The sequence below is a fragment of the Aspergillus tubingensis genome (genome assembly GCF_013340325.1).
Source record: "Aspergillus tubingensis WU-2223L DNA, scaffold_4, whole genome shotgun sequence".
NCBI lineage: Eukaryota > Fungi > Ascomycota > Eurotiomycetes > Eurotiales > Aspergillaceae > Aspergillus > Aspergillus tubingensis.
In genome coordinates this window covers 1,687,955-1,706,450 of record NW_023336278.1, presented here as the reverse complement: position 1 = coordinate 1,706,450, position 18,496 = coordinate 1,687,955, and the positions used below count along the sequence as shown (strand labels likewise).

Genomic DNA, 18,496 nt, shown 5'->3' with positions numbered 1-18,496 from the left:
TGAACGCAATCAACGGTCGAAAGAAAAAGTCATGCTTCAACAAGACACCGATGTCCCTTGGGTGCAGCTAAGAAAAAGCTGCGCAGTTCCATATCATCATCACACATCCCTTCGCGAGTCGACATCCTCACTTCAGGGAAAGCGCGGAAAAACAGAGCCGTGGCAAGTCGTAGTTCCATGCGGGCTAGATGAATTCCAAGACAAGCTTGTTGCATGGGTTAGCGTCGATACATTAACACATTGTGTGAAATGATGAATACTCACTGCGAGATCCACCCCCAAAAGGTAATGACGCATCTTCCATCTCCTTGGTAGGCGAGGCCCATCGTTCCGGGTAGAAGTTGAGTGGATTAGGAAAGAATCTCGGATCCCGATGCATACTATATGCTTGTGCAGATACCGTTGTCCCTCCAGGGATGTTGAATCCGGCCAGGTGAGATCCCTCTTCAGGGACGGTCCTCGGCAATGCTTCCGGAACGGCTGCGTATAGTCGCAATGTCTCCTTGATAACCTGATTCAACTAGGGTAAGCTGCGGGTGTCTCGATCAGTGAAAGTCTCCGGAAGCTGCTCCATCAGCTCGGAAACAAGCTTATCGCGGATACGACGGTCTCTGCAAACTGCATACACGAGGTATGTCAAGGTTACGGCGGTTGTGTCGCTGCCGGCCCCGATAAATCCGCGAGCCTCGTTGCAGATTTCCTGTTCTGATAGGCCACCCTTGTCGCCTGCATCGATAACTTTGGTGAATAAGGTGTGCTTGGCATTTAACGGATCCTTAGCAATGAAGGCTTTATGGCGTGCGACGGACTGTCGTGCATAATCATTCAATCTATAGCTTGCTTGTACCATTTTAGTAAAAATAGGCAGAGGAAGCATGGCGCCAGCTTTCATCAAGAACGGGAATGTTGTCCGCATAGGTGATATTGTGCTCAGTTGCTCCAGATCAATGCTATACTGAGTTTTCTGAACGACTAATATCAGTCCATACAGTTGGGCTAGCTGGAATCATAGATCATACCTCTCCTTTCTCCAACATACGAAAGGATTCACCAAAGCTCATTTCCCCAATGATATCCGTCGTCATGAATAGCCACCACTTGAACACGTCCAGCGAGCCTTTTACTTTTAGTTCATGGGACATCTTATCAAGAGTAAGATAAATCATTTCCCGGATTCGGGGCTCTAAACGGGTCAAAGATGAATCTGAAAGTGGCGGCGCGAGCAGACGTCGACGGAAAGAATGAATAAGAGGGTCGGGGGTGGAGATAATGTTCTCGAGAAGGGGAGGAACGAGAAGTCTATACCAATTTGACTTATAAAAGCGACTGCTGGTATTGTAGATTTCTCTTGCCGCACGAATATCGCATATATCAACTTCGTTGGGGGAGACACGGACGACAGGGCCTAGAGATTTGCGTTGATGTTGCACTTCGAAAGTATATGGTAGTAGTACAAGGACACCCACCATATTGTTTGTGAAGTTCATCTACATAAGTTGCCCTCTTGCCAACCAACCAATAGTAACTGACTTTCAAGCTAGTCCATTGGGAGAGATATGGCCCTGGAATGTGAGACAATGGGTTTATGAGACCTTCGTAGAAATATTTCTAGATTGTGTTAGCGTGAATCGTGGTAATAGTTGGATGGTCATAGTCAACCCACTAATAGTATAGAAACGGTGAGGACGCCAATCAAAACAAGTATCATATTTGGGAAGCGAAAGGGAAAAGGAAATAGAAAGACTTCCGAGATTTTAGACTAGAATTCTGAGTAACGTCACGTACTTTCAGTTCCGAGGCTCTCAATATAGCCGCAACTGGGGCATCGTGAAGAGGGCGGGAAGGGGGCCCCATTTGATATGAAGCATCTCGATGTAAGGGGGTCAATCGACTCATTATTGATTCAATGCAATGATCCCTTAAAGTCTGATAAAGACGCCAAGTCTAAGGGCCGCGCTTTCCTAATCAATTGTTCCAAGCTTAGGAGTTGCCTGTGCCACTTCCGTTCAAAGCGACGTACATGTCAATGGCGCTCAATGTGAACAAGTCTCGCCAACAATTTCCAGGCCCAAAAACCCTCTTTTTAAGTTAGCGGTCATTCCATCAATGACATCGGCCCCGAAGCTGTCGAGTGTGAATGTCTCATTTGCGTTCATGATAATATGCTTCATATTCTGAACTTCGTCTTGTTGGAACATGTGGCCAGCTCTTGCACTTTCTGTGTCGACGCCGAATTGCTCATGATCAATTTTCTGAAGGACACGAACACAAAACTCGATGGACTCCTGAACCTCTTTCTCGGCAATTTTTTCATTCGCGTCAACTGTTCCTTGAATTACTAGATAGTCCAGACTTAGCTAAGAACCTCCCATAAAGGACTGGAGTCAGGTAGCTTACTCGGCCGGAATATGTCAAAAGCTCGATCAAAGCTGTTCTCGCCGAGCTCATTAAGTATAGGACGGTCCTTGTGGGTCATTTGACCATATGCACTGCTCACAACTAGCAAGAAGCGTGTGTATGCCTCGCGAACTTTCTTGGAGTGCCACTCACCGCCAGCCCGCTCGCTGCACTGGCCCTTCGTGGACGCACAAATTGTGATCGCCGCAGACAGAGCCCCAAGAAGAGCAAGGTGAACGCCAGATGAGAAGAGTGGGTCGATGAAGCACCCAGCGTCCCCAATTATGCGCACGTTGGCATCCGCATAAGAGGACGCATTATACGACCAATCCGACGCGGATCTGACCTCAGAGACGAGCTCCGCACCTTCTATAAGGTCCATAATCCCAGACACTTCATGCAGACAGCTTAGAAAGTAGTCTTTGGATGATGGCGATCCCTTTGCTTGCTTTTTCGCCTTGACAATGTTCTGGTGTTGAACAACACCAACGGAGGTTGTTCCGTTGTGAAGGGGAATCGCCCAGGTCCAGCCGGAAGCGTCTGCAGCATTGATTAGTCTCTGTTTGCTTGGGCTGGTCTAATAGAAGCAGATAAACTACCTTCGAGACGACTGAAGTAGGGAGAGCCTTCCATAGAGGTGCCTACACCATATGTTGCAGCTTTTTTGAAGTAGCCCCATGTGGCCGTGTTTTTCAGCCCTTCGTTGTACCGTCGATTCTTCAAATACTTCGTGCTCATTAATCCGGCTCGCCCACTTGCGTCCACCAGATATTCAAACCGAATGCTCCCGGTGCTTCTGTCTCTTCGTGTCCAAGATGCAGACTCGGGAGCGCGAACGCTGCCGTTTACTGACGGCTCAGTCGCTTGAAACTCTAAGGAAGTGACCTTCACGCCATCAAAAGTTTTGCAACCGCACTTTCCGGCATAACGGAACAGTATGCTGTCTGCCTCGGATCGTAACACATTCCAAGTGTAGTTCTGCGGGCCTCCGGCCTTGAGAAAATCGGTATCTAATTGCCCTTTAAAAAGCGCCTTGTCGGGGGTGGTATAACAACATGCATCCTGGTGGCTTGCTGTTGAACTTAAACGCTGCCCCCTTCTATACAGGAATCAACTAGTCGCTAAAGATTTCCATTAAGCGACATAGACTTACCTTCATGTTGAATCCATGAGCTTCAAATTCAGGCAATGCACCGTTGAATTCTAAGAAATGCCTCAAGGATGGCAGCATACTTTCTCCAATGTGGTATCTACGACCAGACAGTCAGAAGTAGGCCTTCAAAGTGAAAGGGGAGTTTTAGAGAGCTGAATCTCAATTGACCTCGGGAAAACATCGGCTTCCAATAATACGGTATCAATTCCTTCTCTGGCAAGCACAGATGCGGCATATGATCCTCCTGGGCCACCGCCGATCACGAGAACCGTGCATTCCGCTGGTATAGACATAGTATTGGCTGCCAGGTCAAGTATACCAGCAGGATTAGGATACTAGAAGACTATGAGGCGTAGTGAGATTAAGATGAATCCTAGTAAATCAAAAACCGGTAACCGATCTTGCGGAGATAAGCTGAGGGATTATATCATGCAGCGATATGTGGTCTATTATACATGAACCTTGATTGAATTGCACTACCATGAGCACTTTCTTTGCAGCTTAACCTTTCCTTTCCTGCAAGGTAGATGTAAGGGTCACTAGTCTTTTAACACTTGCAATAGGCATTAGTCATGGTATATTCGGGCATCTCTATGCTATACAAGGTTGCTTGTAAAGGATCGAGGAACTAGTGAATGGTATGGTTGTATGGTTAATGATATTTATAGGTACTACATGTGTCGGTAGACAAGCCAAATATAAAATGTTATTGTTGAAATTACGTAGTTGGAGTACTAGTAGTTAGTAGTATTAGTAAAGGCTGTCTTATGGTAGAATTACGCTATATATGCTTAGTAGTAGTACTACTTTGTGACCTCAATAGCTGGCAGTAGGTTGATCTATGAATGCGATTCATGATTCTCTAGTTTCTTCAGGGAGAAATCTGTAACAAAAATTAATGTCTTTGTCCATCTATTCTGTCTACGGGGTCTACTTTGTCGCGATTCGATAGTTTGATGATGCCTATCATGTCCCCTATAGGTTTTTCGGGAATGTAGATGCCTTGCGTTTAGTACTACCTAGACATCACGAGTTACTATGAGGCACATCTATTATTTAATCAGGAAGCGGTCAGGAGTGTTTCGTGCAACATGATGGACTTGTTGGGGGGAGTGGGGCAGAGGGGTTACTACTGTCTTCAGCTGTCTGGTTCTCAGTTACTTACTTTCTTTTCACGCGTGCATGAACATGACGGTGAGCGAATACATGCAAATAATGTAAAAAGCCGAGGAATAAATGCCCCGACTTAGAGCATTAGCGTAGTCGTTGTGTACTTCCTCACAGGTCATTCTTTCTATATTCCGAGGTCCCTGGGATGATACGGATGGAAGGGAAAGTGAATCAACCAATCAATCGAATCATATTCGCATGATTATCTCATGCATACGATTGTCATATCTATGATTTCAATACATCATATATATCAAACTTTTTTTTTATCTCTCCTCACGTCCTCCCCGCGGAGTGCTGACAAAAGTGGCTGGGCTGCAACACCGATCTACTTGCAGTACGTAGATGCAGGAAGAACTAAAACCATACACTGTTGAGAACATTCCATGAGGAAGATTTATCGAGTGACAGGTGCTCTAGCATTCCTAAAAAGTATATTGTGGCCACTTCTTCTTGATAATATTCTACTAGCTCTTTGATCGATACTGATGTAATCGAGAGCTCAACATACAAGTGCTATATACAAACTACGACTTGATAGGCACTCTGAGTGGTTTCCATGTGCAAGTTGAGTAGAACCATAGTGTCACTCTGAGTATCGCATGTCATTTTTCTATACCCATGAATGAATACGATTATTACTCTCTAAGCGGTCCCACTGATGGTGAACATATTGATCATATAAGCATTACACTGGTCCGCCTTGCATACCCAAGTCCGTGATAAACGGATTGATGGTCTGATAATTGAGGGAGCGCTTGAAGGCTGTGAGGTAGACTGATTAGCATTGAACCCCAGTAAGACTGTTGACAAGAGTGCCAACCAAAAACAGGAATTAGTAGTTGATGGATCTATCGAGATCATATCTATCAGGATAGAACTGACAATCTTCACCACCATGACTGACTATAAAGTTATTGGTAGTTACTACAGCAGGCAGCCAAATAAACATGGTGAGAGATACGAAGTAGATGGGATAAGAATAGATAGGCTACCATCAATTAGAAAGCTAAAGAAAAGTGCCAGGCAATAAGATAAGCTATGAGAGGCAGGCGGTCAGTAGTGGCAGGTCGGGACCCTGTCAAAGGAACTGCTTATCCATGGTTAGAGCGGATGTTGAATGGAAAAGAATTGGAAATGTGGCAAATCTGACTGCTTGACCGTTGAATCCACCACACACACTTACGTACACTGGAGTAGTGCCAGTGGCGTGATAAGTAGGGAAAGCAATCAGATCAAAGCCCTGTCAATGGCGGGGATTAACCAAGTGTCTTAAGTGACAGGGGTTCTTCCGCCACTGAGAGGTTATTCCGAGAACACCACGGACAGTGTGCAGTGCGTCTGTATGTGAAGACAGGGTGTTACAATAGTAATCAACTAATGTGATCTTAAGATAAGACATACAAAGTCCGAAGATCTGATCGCAATGTTACTTACTGTAGGAGGTGATGAACCCTGGAAATCGACGAGGGGCAGTGCAGTCAGAAAAGGCCTAAAAGAACTTGGAACGAGAGGATGGATGGTTTGCGTGGCCCCCAAGCCACGTTCAAAGCCGACGGCGACCGATGAGTGGCCCGCCGCCAATTAAGGTGCCTCCGCAAATTCCCCATCGGGTTCCAGTTTTGGGTTCAGGCCTTCATTCGAGACTCCCTTTTTTGCCTTCTGGCTCGCCTTCTCGACGGCTCTTCTTCTTCTGGTTCTGGTTCTTGTTCCTCTCCCACTTGAAGTTAGTCCGTTTCCCAAAAGAGCTTACCCTTTCCCTCTTCCTCTTCCTCCTTTTTTTTGTCGCTTCTATGCTCTACTCTGCTCTTGCATTTGCAGTCATTCTTTTTCCTGCTTGCATCCAAGTAGTCTTCATTTAAAATTAAAATCCGGCTGCAGTCAAGTGGCGGCGGCTCTATTGTTATTTCGGCCGTCTTACCGCTTCCGGCTGCCTCATTTCGTATTCGCTGCAGCTGAACAAAACAGAGTCAGGACAGCTGAACTCACTTAGTGGTTGGTCTCTCTTTCTCTTTTGCTCGCCGCCTGCGGAAAAAGAAGTTCCTCTTGACGTCTTCCCATATCCTTGTCTCTTCTCAACTCTCCGCGTGGCCTTTTCCTTCCCCTCTTTACCCCCCAATCCCCCTCTCCACCCTCTTGTCCATTCTTGTTCCTTCTGTTAACTCGGTGGAACTCGCTCCCCACAGTCGTTTCCGCCTGTTTCACTTCCAGCCATCTGCCATCATCGTCTTGGCTCTCGCTCTGGTTCACCTCCCTATCGCTGTGACGAACCTTCTCCTTTTCCAGTCTACCTTTGCGCGAGTCGCTTGTACGATATCCATCGCTGATTTACTTTCGGGGGGCTCTCATATGCTGGCATAAACGAATCCGTTGTCTTTGGCTGGTTTTTGGGGCTCGAAGAATGAGTCAAGGCTTTCGTCATACAGGAGATACGACTACGACCGATTCGCAATCTGATTATTTACCTTCTGCCTCGAGATTCGAAGTGAATTGATAGAAACGCAAGGAGACGGATATTGTGGCACCCACATCACTCTGGACATTTTGCGATCCCGCCATGTCCCATCATGATGATGTACCCGAGTCCAATCACGGTCCGCAGGAAAGCACGTCGGCGGAACATACAACCGGAGGAAATGGCGGCTCGACTCCAGTACCGCAACTGCCACGGAGCCAGTCCTTGGATATAAATCGTGCTCAAGGCGGTGCAGTCCTCGGCCGACCGTCCCTTTCTCCATCTCGAACCGTGTCGGATGCTGGCCGAAGATCATCGCAACATCATGTCCGTTTTTCGACCGACTTGGAGCGTCCGGCCCCGGAGCAAGTTCGAGGTTCGGACACCGACCGACGGCCCGCGTCCAGAGGGTTAACAATCAACACAAATCTCGCTCAATTGCAGGTGCCTTCATCGGGCAGGTCCCCAGGACATAGCGCAACCTCGCCTTTGTCGCCCAATTCGACATTGTCCCCTCCCTCCCCACAAAGTCCGGAATCTGGTGGTCGTTCGAGATCGCGTCATCGTGGGTATTCGCTGCGACGGACGATCTTCGCAAAGAATATTGAGTCCGCTGTTACGTCTCCGAATACGATCGAGCTGGGTCAAGCCCATGCTGTTAGCCCACAGGAAGGCGCCTCTGCTGATGTTTCCGAGCGGAAATCGGAGGAGGTGCCGCGCCAGTCCACTGAAGATGAGAAGCAAGACGTTCTAGTAACGCAAAACTCCGCATCCGATCCAAACCTGGATCTGTCGACGACGTATTACTCGGAGTCTTCAGATAACCTCAAACACAGCATGCACCTCTCCACAAGTGTCTCCTATGAGAAATGGCTCAAGCGGAGGGCCGTCGTTGCCACGCTGATGCTTCGTCTGGAGGACATGCTCGAGACGGCACGTAAAACCATCCTTCGTATCAAAGACATTCCGCCCAGCAAAGACGGTCGGCACATTGACCTTGACGCGACTCGCACCGAAGCCCTGGTCGATGAGAGAACCGGAAACCCCTATGTCGGAAATTCCATCCGTTCCAGTCGTTACAGCTTTTGGAGTTTCTTTCCCCGCCAACTGTTCGCGCAGTTTACGAAGCTGGCCAACTTCTATTTCCTTATTGTTGCGATCCTACAGATGATTCCTGGTCTGAGTACCACCGGTTCATTTACCACACTCGTGCCGCTGCTGATCTTCGTTGCTATTTCAATGGGCAAAGAAGGCTTCGATGACTGGCGTCGCTATCGCTTAGACAAGGAGGAAAATAACCGTTATGCATTTGTCCTTCGCCCCGGTGCAGGTATGCCTCCCCAGATGTGCGCTAGCGACAGCATGTCCGTTTCAAGCGAGTCTCAGGACTGGGTCCCAGTGAAGTGGAGAGATATCAAAGTTGGAGACGTCATCCGATTGGAGCGTGATCAACCTGTACCGGCAGATATGGTCCTGCTTCATGCTGACGGGCCAAACGGTATCGCTTATATCGAAACCATGGCTCTGGACGGCGAGACCAATTTAAAGAATAAACAGCCTGCTCAGCCTATCGCAAAGGTGTGTGGGACAGTTGAGGGAATCTGTAGCAGCGCTTTGCATTTCGCCGTTGAGGACCCCAACATGGACCTTTACAAGTTCGACGGGAATGTGACCATCGCCGCGGAAGAAAAACTTCCATTGACCAACAATGAGATCGTGTACCGCGGTAGTATTCTGCGCAATACCGAATGTGCGTATGGCATGGTCATCTATACCGGCGAGGAGTGTAAGATTCGGATGAACGCAAACAAGAACCCTCGCATCAAGTCGCCCTCTCTCCAGGCCAAGGTCAACCGGGTTGTTATGCTGATCGTGCTCCTTGTCGTTTGCTTGTCGGTAGGATGCACTCTCGCTTACAAGTTTTGGTTCCATCAGCAAGTCGAGCCCAAGGCATGGTATCTCACTCAGGCGAGTGTAGCCATCGGGCCTATCTTCACCTCCTTCCTGATCATGTTCAATACGATGATTCCCATCTCGCTATACGTGAGTATGGAAATTGTCAAGGTCGCGCAGATGCTCCTGCTGAATTCCGACATCGACATGTATGACCCCGAGACTGACACTCCCATCGAAGCTCGCACATCCACCATCAACGAGGAATTGGGCCAGGTCAGCTATGTATTTTCGGATAAGACCGGTACCTTGACCAACAACTCAATGCGCTTCCGTAAGATGAGTGTTGCTGGCACTGCATGGTACCATGACTTTGATCTTGTCGAAGAGGCGGCCAAGGCCGGTGATCATACGAAGTTGATCCATAAGAAACGCCGCGCAAAAGGAAAGAAGGCGCTCAGCCGCAAGTCGAACGTTTCGGAGGCGCGAAGAGAGCCTCCCCGAACCTCAATGTCCATGACGAACGGCCTGGACGGACGTGGGGCCTCTATGCGCAACAACCGTACCACCGATATGATCAAGTATATTCAGCGCAAGCCTTACACCGTCTTTGCCCGCAAGGCCAAGATGTTCATCTTGGCCATGGCATTGTGTCACACTTGTATCCCGGAAGATGACGAATTTGGCAATGTCTCGTTCCAGGCAGCATCGCCCGATGAGTTGGCCTTGGTTATGGCCGCTCAGGAGCTTGGCTACCTCGTTCGCGACCGGCAGCCGAACACGCTTACCATCCGGACCTATCCCAACGGATCCGACGACAAGCCTTGTGATGAGGTGTATCAGATCATGGATGTTATCGAGTTTTCAAGCGCTCGTAAGCGAATGTCGGTTGTGGTGCGGATGCCTGATCAGCGCATTTGCGTGTTCTGCAAGGGCGCTGATAGCATTCTCATGCGATTGCTGAAACGTGCCGAGCTCGCACAGGAGAAGGCCGTGGAGATTGAGAGGCGTGCCAGCAAACGCAAGGCGGCCGAGGCTGCCCAGGTGGTGAGGCGCAACAGTGAGTATCACAGTCGTAAGGATAGCGGGCTTCGGACCAGCTTTGGCCGGCCCAGCATGGCCCGTCGGCGATCAAGTATTACCGGCGATCACGTATCGGCTCTGAGAGAAAGCATCGACGTTTGGCTGCGCGATCGGGAGACCGATGGTGGAATCTTGACGCGAGGGGACGATCCTGAGTATTACAGTCCTCGCCCCTCTGCCCAATTGGGACGCGCTTCGAGCACATGGTCGGATTCTGGCAGCTCCATTCACGAAAATGAAGAGGAAGAGCTTGTGGAGGAGGCTTTGGTTGTAAACGAAGCTGCCGTGTTCGAGCGCTGCTTCCAGCATCTCAACGACTTTGCGACGGAGGGGTTGCGTACGCTCCTGTATGGGCACCGTTTCCTTGACGAAGCTGCCTACAACAACTGGAAGGCTGCCTATCACGAAGCCTCCACTAGCCTTGTTGACAGACAGGAGAAGATCGAACAGGTTGGTGAACAGATCGAGCAACAGCTCGAGTTGACTGGCGCAACGGCCATTGAAGACAAGCTGCAGAAGGGCGTTCCCGAGGCGATCGACAAGCTGCGCCGTGCGAACATTAAGATGTGGATGCTGACTGGCGACAAGCGAGAGACCGCCATCAACATCGGTCACTCCTGCCGTCTGGTAAAGGATTACTCGACCCTTGTCATTCTGGATCATGAGACTGGAGAGGTCGAGCAGTCAATTGTTAAATTGACAGCCGACATCACCAAGGGCGGCGTCGCTCATTCGGTTGTTGTAGTTGATGGGCAGACACTATCCATAATCGAGTCAGACCAAATCCTGGCGGCACAGTTTTTCAGGCTGGCCGTGCTAGTTGATTCGGTTATCTGCTGCCGTGCCAGTCCTAAGCAGAAAGCTTTCCTGGTCAAGTCGATCCGTCAACAAGTCAAGGGTAGCGTGACGCTGGCGATTGGTGATGGTGCGAACGATATTGCCATGATCCAGGAAGCTCACGTTGGCATCGGCATTACTGGTAAGGAGGGATTACAGGCGGCCCGAATCTCGGACTACTCGATTGCCCAGTTCAGGTTCTTGCTGAAGTTGCTCCTCGTCCACGGTCGGTGGAACTATATCCGGGCGTGCAAGTACACGCTCGGGACCTTCTGGAAGGAAATGCTGTTCTACCTGACGCAGGCTCTGTACCAGCGCTGGAACGGGTACACTGGCACCAGTATTTATGAGTCATGGAGTTTGAGTATGTTTAATACTCTCTTCACATCTCTGGCCGTCATCTTCCTCGGCATCTTCACCAAAGACCTCTCTGCCTCCACCCTCCTAGCTGTCCCAGAGTTATATACCAAAGGGCAGCGCAACGGCGGGTTCAATATTCGGCTGTATCTAGGCTGGACGTTCATGGCTGCATGCGAGGCCATGATGATTTATTTCTGCATGTTTGGGCTGTTTGAAAATGTCATGTTCACGCACACAGGCAGCGACATCTTTTCAGCCGGTCTGCTCTCGTTCACGGCCTGTGTGATCGTCATCAACACCAAGCTACAGGCCCTCGAGGTGCACAACAAGACGTATCTGTGCTTAGTTGTGTGGATCATCTCCGTTGGTGGTTGGTTCTGTTGGAACTTGATCCTCGATCGCCGGTACAACCCCAGCTCTGGTGACGGGATCTACCATGTTCTGGGCAACTTTGTCTATGCATCAGGCCACGACCTCGCTTTTTGGGCAGCTTTGCTCGTCACCGTCATCGCAGTGATCGTGTTCGAAATGACCGTGAGTTCCGTCCGGGCGCTCTTTTTTCCCACGGACGTGGACGTCTTCCAGGAATACGAGCAGGACTTGGACATTCGAAGACGGTTTGAGGAAGCCGCAGCATCTGAGCTGCAACAAGGCTGGGATCACGGCAAGAAGAAATCTAGCTTTGAGCTGGCTCGCGAGGAAGAGATGGAGGTGCGCGAGCAACAGGTTCGGGAACTTCTTGCCCGGCCAAGAGTCATGGTGACCGGCACCAAGACAGGCTCTGGTCCTGTTGAGATGGAAGATGTTGAACTGGGCGGATACGGCACCAGGACTCCTCCAGAGGGTGAAGAGGTGCCCAAGACCCCGCGCCGGTCAGTCGAGGTTCATGAGTTGTTTACGAAGGGATTTGGAGCCATCCGAAAGGGTCATTTGAAGTGAATGATGATGGAAGAAAAACAAAAAGCATTTCTTCGTGTCTGTTTGTTGTATGAGTGCCTTCACTCCTTTGATTTGTGAGCGTTCAGGCGTTTAGAGTGGATACCCCGGATAAGTTCTAGTCACTCCTTCTCTGTTATTTTTCTGATCAGTGTGTATACTGGTTGTATATATGCATGGAAAGCAAATAGATTATGAACGTGGACAAACGCGCAACGTTTACATGGAGCAGTGAAACAGATGAAAAGAAAGAGCATTGCTTGTAAGAAGTAGGCTAAGCTTGACAGCTCCGGAGCACCCGGAAGCGAGGATGAGGGGCGCTCCAGTTTCCCCTGAGTGGATCCCCAATTTCCCCGGGTATATCGGATTTAGCACTCCGGGGGTGCATAGGTTAGGTTGGAATAGTAATGCAGTGGAGGGGATTCATAAGCTGCATAGTTAATTGATCCTCCGACATACTAGTATCGGTTAGTTGACTAGTAGTTATGATGGAGTGACTAAAGGTTGCTGTGTAAGGGTGTGCTGTTTGGTGAGTATCCTTGTATGTGATTAACTACTTAATATTCAGACAGAGAAGCCTACATTCCATGATTTAAGGGATGCTTATATAGTTGCCATAGGTCGATAGTTTAAGTATTAGAGGGGTAAAGTGTAGGCATCTACATCAACATATGCGGATGCTTTTATCATATAGGATTTTGCCGATTGTTGGTGATACCTAGATACTAGGGCACTTATCTACAATATCAATATCATCAATATCTAAATGAAAACTTCATGGCAACATATATCGCTAGGTATGAATACTTGTAAATATCATATCCCTATATCATCAGGCCAGTCACGGGTTAACCTACTAAACTTCACGCACCTATTCACGTCCGGTGAGGTGCCCTACGATGAATCACTCCCTACATGATAGTCAATTACAACAAACTCATCAACATGGCAATTCCCTATCCAAAGCCCTTGGTATCTCCCATTAATCCGATACCCTCACACTAGGAAACTACCATGCCATTCATCAAAGAGCATACGTACTATTATATAGCCACTAAGCATGCCTACCTTTCCTCTTACTCTACGCTATACAACCGTTACCACCATCCCCATCCCCATCTAATACATTTCAGTTAATATGTCCTCCCCAATGGACCTCTCCCACCCCTTACCAACCCCCTACCCCAAAAAATCCCTCTACGACCCTCCCATCCGCATCCTCGTCGATACCCGCATCCACCTCCTCCCAGGAGACACCAACGAAGACCGCAACACCTTCCTCATCAACCACATCTGCCACCTACACTGGCACACCGAATTCATCCCCTCCAAGCACCGCCGCTACGCCTTCAGCACCGAGCGGTACCCCATCGAGTCCACCCGCTGTCTGTTCCTTGTTGATTGCGGCCAGACCGCAAGCAAGGAGGAGGATGAGGATGTTCCTGTGGTTTATTATAAGTGGACGGGGGAGTATTTGTAAGATATACACTTTACCTATACTTATACCTATTCAGTACTCAATCTTTGATACTAGTCAGTAGTAGGTTCAATGGAGGATGATTGCTGATTTATGACTGTGGTATAGGACCCCCCTACCCATCCTATCCTACGAAGCCTGGATCAAGAATAAACTCAAATACGTGTATCCGTTTACTCCTGCGCCGAACTGGCAAAACGGGGTTAATCGGGATCGAGAGCGAGAAATGCTCTTGTCCAAGGTGTTGTGGGCGAGTAGTAGTGGTGGGGCGACGGATGATGATTTGAGGGCTTTGAGGGATAATGAGGAGGATTGGGCGTGGTTGAGGGCCAGTTTGGATCCGGATGTTTTTGGGGGGTTTTTGTATGAGGCGAGGAGGAGAATTTATTGATATCATTTAGTAATTGGGTAATAGATGATGTGCGTGGGGTTTGGTTTGAGGAAGGTTTGGTTTTGTCTCTTGGGGGTAGTCTGGGATGGTGGTTGGGTTGCTGCTTCTTCTTTCGGATATGGTTGCATCTTTGTTTCCACACTGGTAGTATGGATTTGATGGTTTGGTGCAGGTGTGGTGGTTACTCAGGTGGTTGTTTAGGGGAGTAGTATGAAAAGAGAATTACGTCAAACTGAAGTCAAATTTCTTAGTAGACGAGGGGTTGATACGACATATGGCAGGCTTTTGATGATAGGTAGATGAATAAGTAGAAGAGTCGTATAACTAGAAGGCCTGGACATCCGCACAATCGAGGTGTTACAATCTAGTAGTGAGTAATGCTCATTGCTTCGCTAGCGACCCATTAACATTTAGTGTAGTTGCCAGTCTATTTGAACTAATGGCACCTTTACTTCGCTGGGCATACAGTCTCTAAAGAACCCGATCTGATACTCTGATTTTCTCGTGTTGAGCCTTGTCGGTATGGCCCAGCTATATTCTTCGGGTTCTGTTCGCAGTGTGATGACGATGAGTTAATGTGTGTATGTGTCCCACATATTTCCCAGTCCCTACTACTAGTCGAGAAATACGTATTTTCTTCCCCGCCGAGACCTCTTGCAGCTGTTGCCCATAGCGATGGTACCCGCAGCTCGACTGCTATGAGGCAACCCCCCCAAACATCCAAGCGAAGTACAGCGGAGCGCAAGCTGAGCTTTTGCTCACTTGTTGGTATCCAGAAAGGATCCTGGGTGGTAGAGGCTGCATGGTCGCATTTTTCGGGGGTCAAAGCTAACTGAGGAAGGCATGAGTTAGAAAGATCCCTGAACCATGTCGGCCAGTGGCAGTGCGCGGCTTTTTATACCTTTTTGAGCACATCACGGGGAGGGCTTACTGTGGCGGAGCTGGAATGCATATGTTTGCTTTTCATCACATCTCATAAGAGCGACAACTCCCTTCAGAGCAGGTCTTTGCTGACTTGATAAATTTTGTTAGAAGGTTGCCTAACTGCAGATTTTTGTTTTGGGCCCCCGGAAAGAATGAGCACATCTTGGAAGTACAACTGTTCAGGCCCATCTCCCGAATGGATCGCCAACAGTGATATCACAGGCACCGGTGTAAGCCTATTCCGAAGAGAGCACAAGGCTAGTCTAATCTGCATCCTACAGGTTGTCTTCAGCTACATCATAACAGCCGGAATAGTGGTCGTGGTTCTTGCACTATACTACTTTGTCGCATATGATCCCTCTCATGATCCATTTCAAGGGTCCAAAAGGAACAGTGTACCCAGGGCCTTTTACCCTAACCCAGTGGACGCACTTATACTCGAGGACTCGAGACGTATAGCAATGGCTTGTCTGGGTGCATTTGGTTGCATTTCCATCAATAATACCAGTTTTGAGGAAGCATTCATCAGGGTTTCTCCTCTCCTCTAAGCTTCCATGGTTATTCTTCTGTCATGCTTTACTGACGCGGGTCATAACCATAGTGTATCATCGCATTCAGTGACATGCAGCTCTTGACTGGATATTCGATACTTATCAGTGGTTTTTCGCAGCTTCGCTCTGGTCTACAAACATTCTACTGGCAAGTTGTCATAGGTCTGACCTGGTTCTCTACCATTACACATCTTTCTTGCCTGACGGCGTTGCGCAATCACCTTTATCTTCACTCCTCTGAGCGTACATGGCGGCTAGCTGCCATGGCTATATTGTGCGTTCTCTTGGCGATTGGCCTAGGATTTACCGCAAACTATGATTGGGCCTTTTTTGGCGGCGGGGACGAACCAAATTACGGGGATGCTGCAATATGCTATATTCGAATCAGATCGCCATTGGGACACGCTTTCTATACTATGCTATTCTCGGTCCTGCTTATAACCTTTTCATTCGTGGTGCGCATTGTCAAGCTCTATCGATTCCTTTCAGTGGATATCTTCACCAGGGCAAGGTCGAGGGTCAAACACTGGACATATACAAGCTTACGGATCGTGCATGACTGGTCAGATGCATCAGCCCAGCCGCCCAGCTTGATATGTATGATCTGCTATTATCCATTATTAGCAGCTAAGCTATCGGCGGATCTGCTTGTCGATGGATGGGCGTCTGTCTTCATGGAGGCTAGTTGTCCTTCCCAATTCCCCGCTTGTTTCTAACGCGATCTGACATCAAATACAGATCTTCTGGGTAGCTGTGGCCTATTCCTGGGGTATTTATCGGTTGATTGCCGCGCTTCAGATGACATGGAAGCCGACTGGATTTCTCAATGGGTCGAGCGATTGGACGTTTGGCCAGGTTATTGCGATGCTACTGCTCGCCGGGCCCCTCATAACGATAGTGGAATCATTTCAATCCGATACTGGTGGGTAGAGTTCGGGAGTCCAGCACAGAAGGGTCCTAATACTAGACACAGGGCAAGGAAAATACCATCCTACGGGAAATGCGACCCACGGGCTCTCCGCGCAAAATGTACCCACGGGACAAACAATGATTCCTGCTTCCGGTAGATCCAGCCCTATTCTCGCATCATCCAGAAATAGTCGGCTTCCTGGGCATGCCACCTGGCGCTCATATCGCAGCATTCTACGTATGTCCTGTGTCTATTGCATGCTGATGTCATTGCCAATGTTGGGACTTTTTATTTTTGCTGCTATAGGAGAAGGTTCTTTCATAGAAGGATTTATCATGTTGGGCGCGGGTCGTTCATGTTACTTCTTTCTCTTTATTCCACTGATTGGCCTTTGGGAGATGATTCTCTTGTCGCTCGCATTCGATGAACTATTGAATGGGCGGAAGCGATGGGAAAGAGTTACCCTGTGCCTTCTTAATGTCTCTGTCTGCCCTTCCTGTTATCTATCCTGGATGCTATTGTTTTGTCGTTTTGGCGGAAGCGCGAGTATTGTCTGGCTAGGTGTTATGCAAGCAACGCTCTTTGTTGTCTATGGCCTTGTTGTAACTCTGCGTGCAGTCCTCTCTCGCCAATAGCGCAAGCGGCTTTCACAAGCCATTCCAGGACAGTTCGATATCATTGCAGAGGATACCGGGATCAGTGTTGTCAAATATCAGAGTATTTAAAACAGGTCAAAAACCAAGCTCTTAATAGTTATATTAGGGACAGATACAGTAGTTTCTTATGTTCTAGAATTAAAATTCAAATCAGACATAAGCATAGTGTCTCTTCATGAATCACATTAGTATCACAGGCAGATCTAGTCACCTGCCCAGTAATTACAAAATTTTATACTCTGTAGTTTTTTATATTTTTTGTTTGTTTTGATTTTTGATTTTTGTTTTCTGAATTAGACCATTTTATTTCTCTTATCAGTTGATTATCTATTAATATATAATTTTAACATAGCAGTCACAGGATGAGGTGTGGGAGACTGAGGTCTCACATCAGGGACAGTGGCAGTGGCAGGCTAGCCAAATCATCTTGTAGTATTTGTAGTGCTTGACTAGATAGTCTCCCCGAGTAGAATTCCGCTGACTAGTCCTCCACCGCCTAATCCTAGGGCAGCTGCAACTTTCTTCCCTAAGCTTTTCTTCTGCTTCTGGTTGTGGGGAGGCTGGGATGGATCATAGGTGTTTTGGTATGGATTGAGATACTGATTCGGATATGCAGGGTACGGGGAATAAGTAAGGTTGTGATTATAGCCGTTGTAACTGTATTGTGGCTGCTGGTAGCTTGTGTATCCTTGTTCTGGGTTTGGCGCGTAGGCAGACTGTGATGAAGGCTGTGGAGTGTACACTTCCGGTAGATTATGGTCATCTGGAATCGAATCTCCTTGGCCCACTGGTCGATGGCGTGTAGTAGTAGTAGCAGCCTCACGACTGGGTGGGGGGCCGGCAGGAGGTGGAACGGGTCCAGCAGGCGGGGCTGGCTGGTCTGGTCGTTCCCAGTGGGACTGTCTGGTATGGATATTGATATAGTACCTATTATAGTGTAGTAGGGCCGTCAGTGGCTGTTCATACAGAGATGAAGTAGCAAAGGAAGAAGGAAGAGAAGAGTTTTATACCTACCATGCTTGATACCGATCGTCAAATTCGGCTTTCCAACCCTCGGGTACAGAGGGAGTAGGCGGAGGCATATGGACGTTGATCGAATTGATGATGCTCAAGGGGTAGTACCAGGTATGGCAGTCCGCAAATTGTAAGCAGAATATGGCACAGGGGTAGATAGATGCAATATAAATAGGGAGGCGCTATAGCTACATCAGCAAATCCCACGTGATGGTAGGCAACCACACACGCATGACTTAGACCTCGCCAAACCCCTCCCATGCCCTTGGGTACTATCTGCATACGGGCA

The 18,496-nt window shown here is 48.4% G+C and overlaps 6 protein-coding genes across 6 annotated transcripts; 3 read left to right on the top strand and 3 right to left on the bottom strand.

Moving 5' to 3' along the window:
* Positions 1 to 520: 520 nt before the first annotated feature.
* AtWU_03101 (cytochrome P450) lies at positions 521 to 1,142 on the bottom strand (the record flags this gene model as incomplete). The annotated part of the gene is made up of 2 exons (XM_035498214.1): positions 521 to 964; positions 1,020 to 1,142. The coding sequence occupies 2 exons, from the start codon at positions 1,140 to 1,142 to the stop codon at positions 521 to 523; spliced, it is 567 nt and encodes a 188-aa protein (XP_035354107.1).
* An 891-nt stretch (positions 1,143 to 2,033) lies between these two features.
* AtWU_03100 (NAD(P)/FAD-dependent oxidoreductase) lies at positions 2,034 to 3,556 on the bottom strand (the record flags this gene model as incomplete). Its single annotated transcript, XM_035498213.1, has 4 exons — positions 2,034 to 2,338; positions 2,398 to 2,937; positions 2,997 to 3,390; positions 3,551 to 3,556. The coding sequence occupies 4 exons, from the start codon at positions 3,554 to 3,556 to the stop codon at positions 2,034 to 2,036; spliced, it is 1,245 nt and encodes a 414-aa protein (XP_035354106.1).
* Positions 3,557 to 7,277: 3,721 nt separating this feature from the next.
* Positions 7,278 to 12,287, top strand: AtWU_03099 (aminophospholipid-translocating P4-type ATPase DNF3; the record flags this gene model as incomplete). Its single annotated transcript, XM_035498212.1, has 1 exon — positions 7,278 to 12,287. One exon carries the CDS (start codon positions 7,278 to 7,280, stop codon positions 12,285 to 12,287), a length of 5,010 nt encoding a protein of 1,669 aa, XP_035354105.1.
* A 1,135-nt stretch (positions 12,288 to 13,422) lies between these two features.
* AtWU_03098 (transcription factor domain family protein) lies at positions 13,423 to 14,152 on the top strand (the record flags this gene model as incomplete). The annotated part of the gene is made up of 2 exons (XM_035498211.1): positions 13,423 to 13,760; positions 13,870 to 14,152. The coding sequence occupies 2 exons, from the start codon at positions 13,423 to 13,425 to the stop codon at positions 14,150 to 14,152; spliced, it is 621 nt and encodes a 206-aa protein (XP_035354104.1).
* A 1,076-nt stretch (positions 14,153 to 15,228) lies between these two features.
* AtWU_03097 (uncharacterized protein) lies at positions 15,229 to 16,557 on the top strand (the record flags this gene model as incomplete). The annotated part of the gene is made up of 4 exons (XM_035498210.1): positions 15,229 to 15,306; positions 15,358 to 15,606; positions 15,678 to 16,307; positions 16,366 to 16,557. 4 exons carry the CDS (start codon positions 15,229 to 15,231, stop codon positions 16,555 to 16,557), a joined length of 1,149 nt encoding a protein of 382 aa, XP_035354103.1.
* A 1,085-nt stretch (positions 16,558 to 17,642) lies between these two features.
* Positions 17,643 to 18,275, bottom strand: AtWU_03096 (WW domain-containing protein; the record flags this gene model as incomplete). The annotated part of the gene is made up of 2 exons (XM_035498209.1): positions 17,643 to 18,120; positions 18,208 to 18,275. The coding sequence occupies 2 exons, from the start codon at positions 18,273 to 18,275 to the stop codon at positions 17,643 to 17,645; spliced, it is 546 nt and encodes a 181-aa protein (XP_035354102.1).
* Between the last annotated feature and the right edge of the window lie 221 nt (positions 18,276 to 18,496).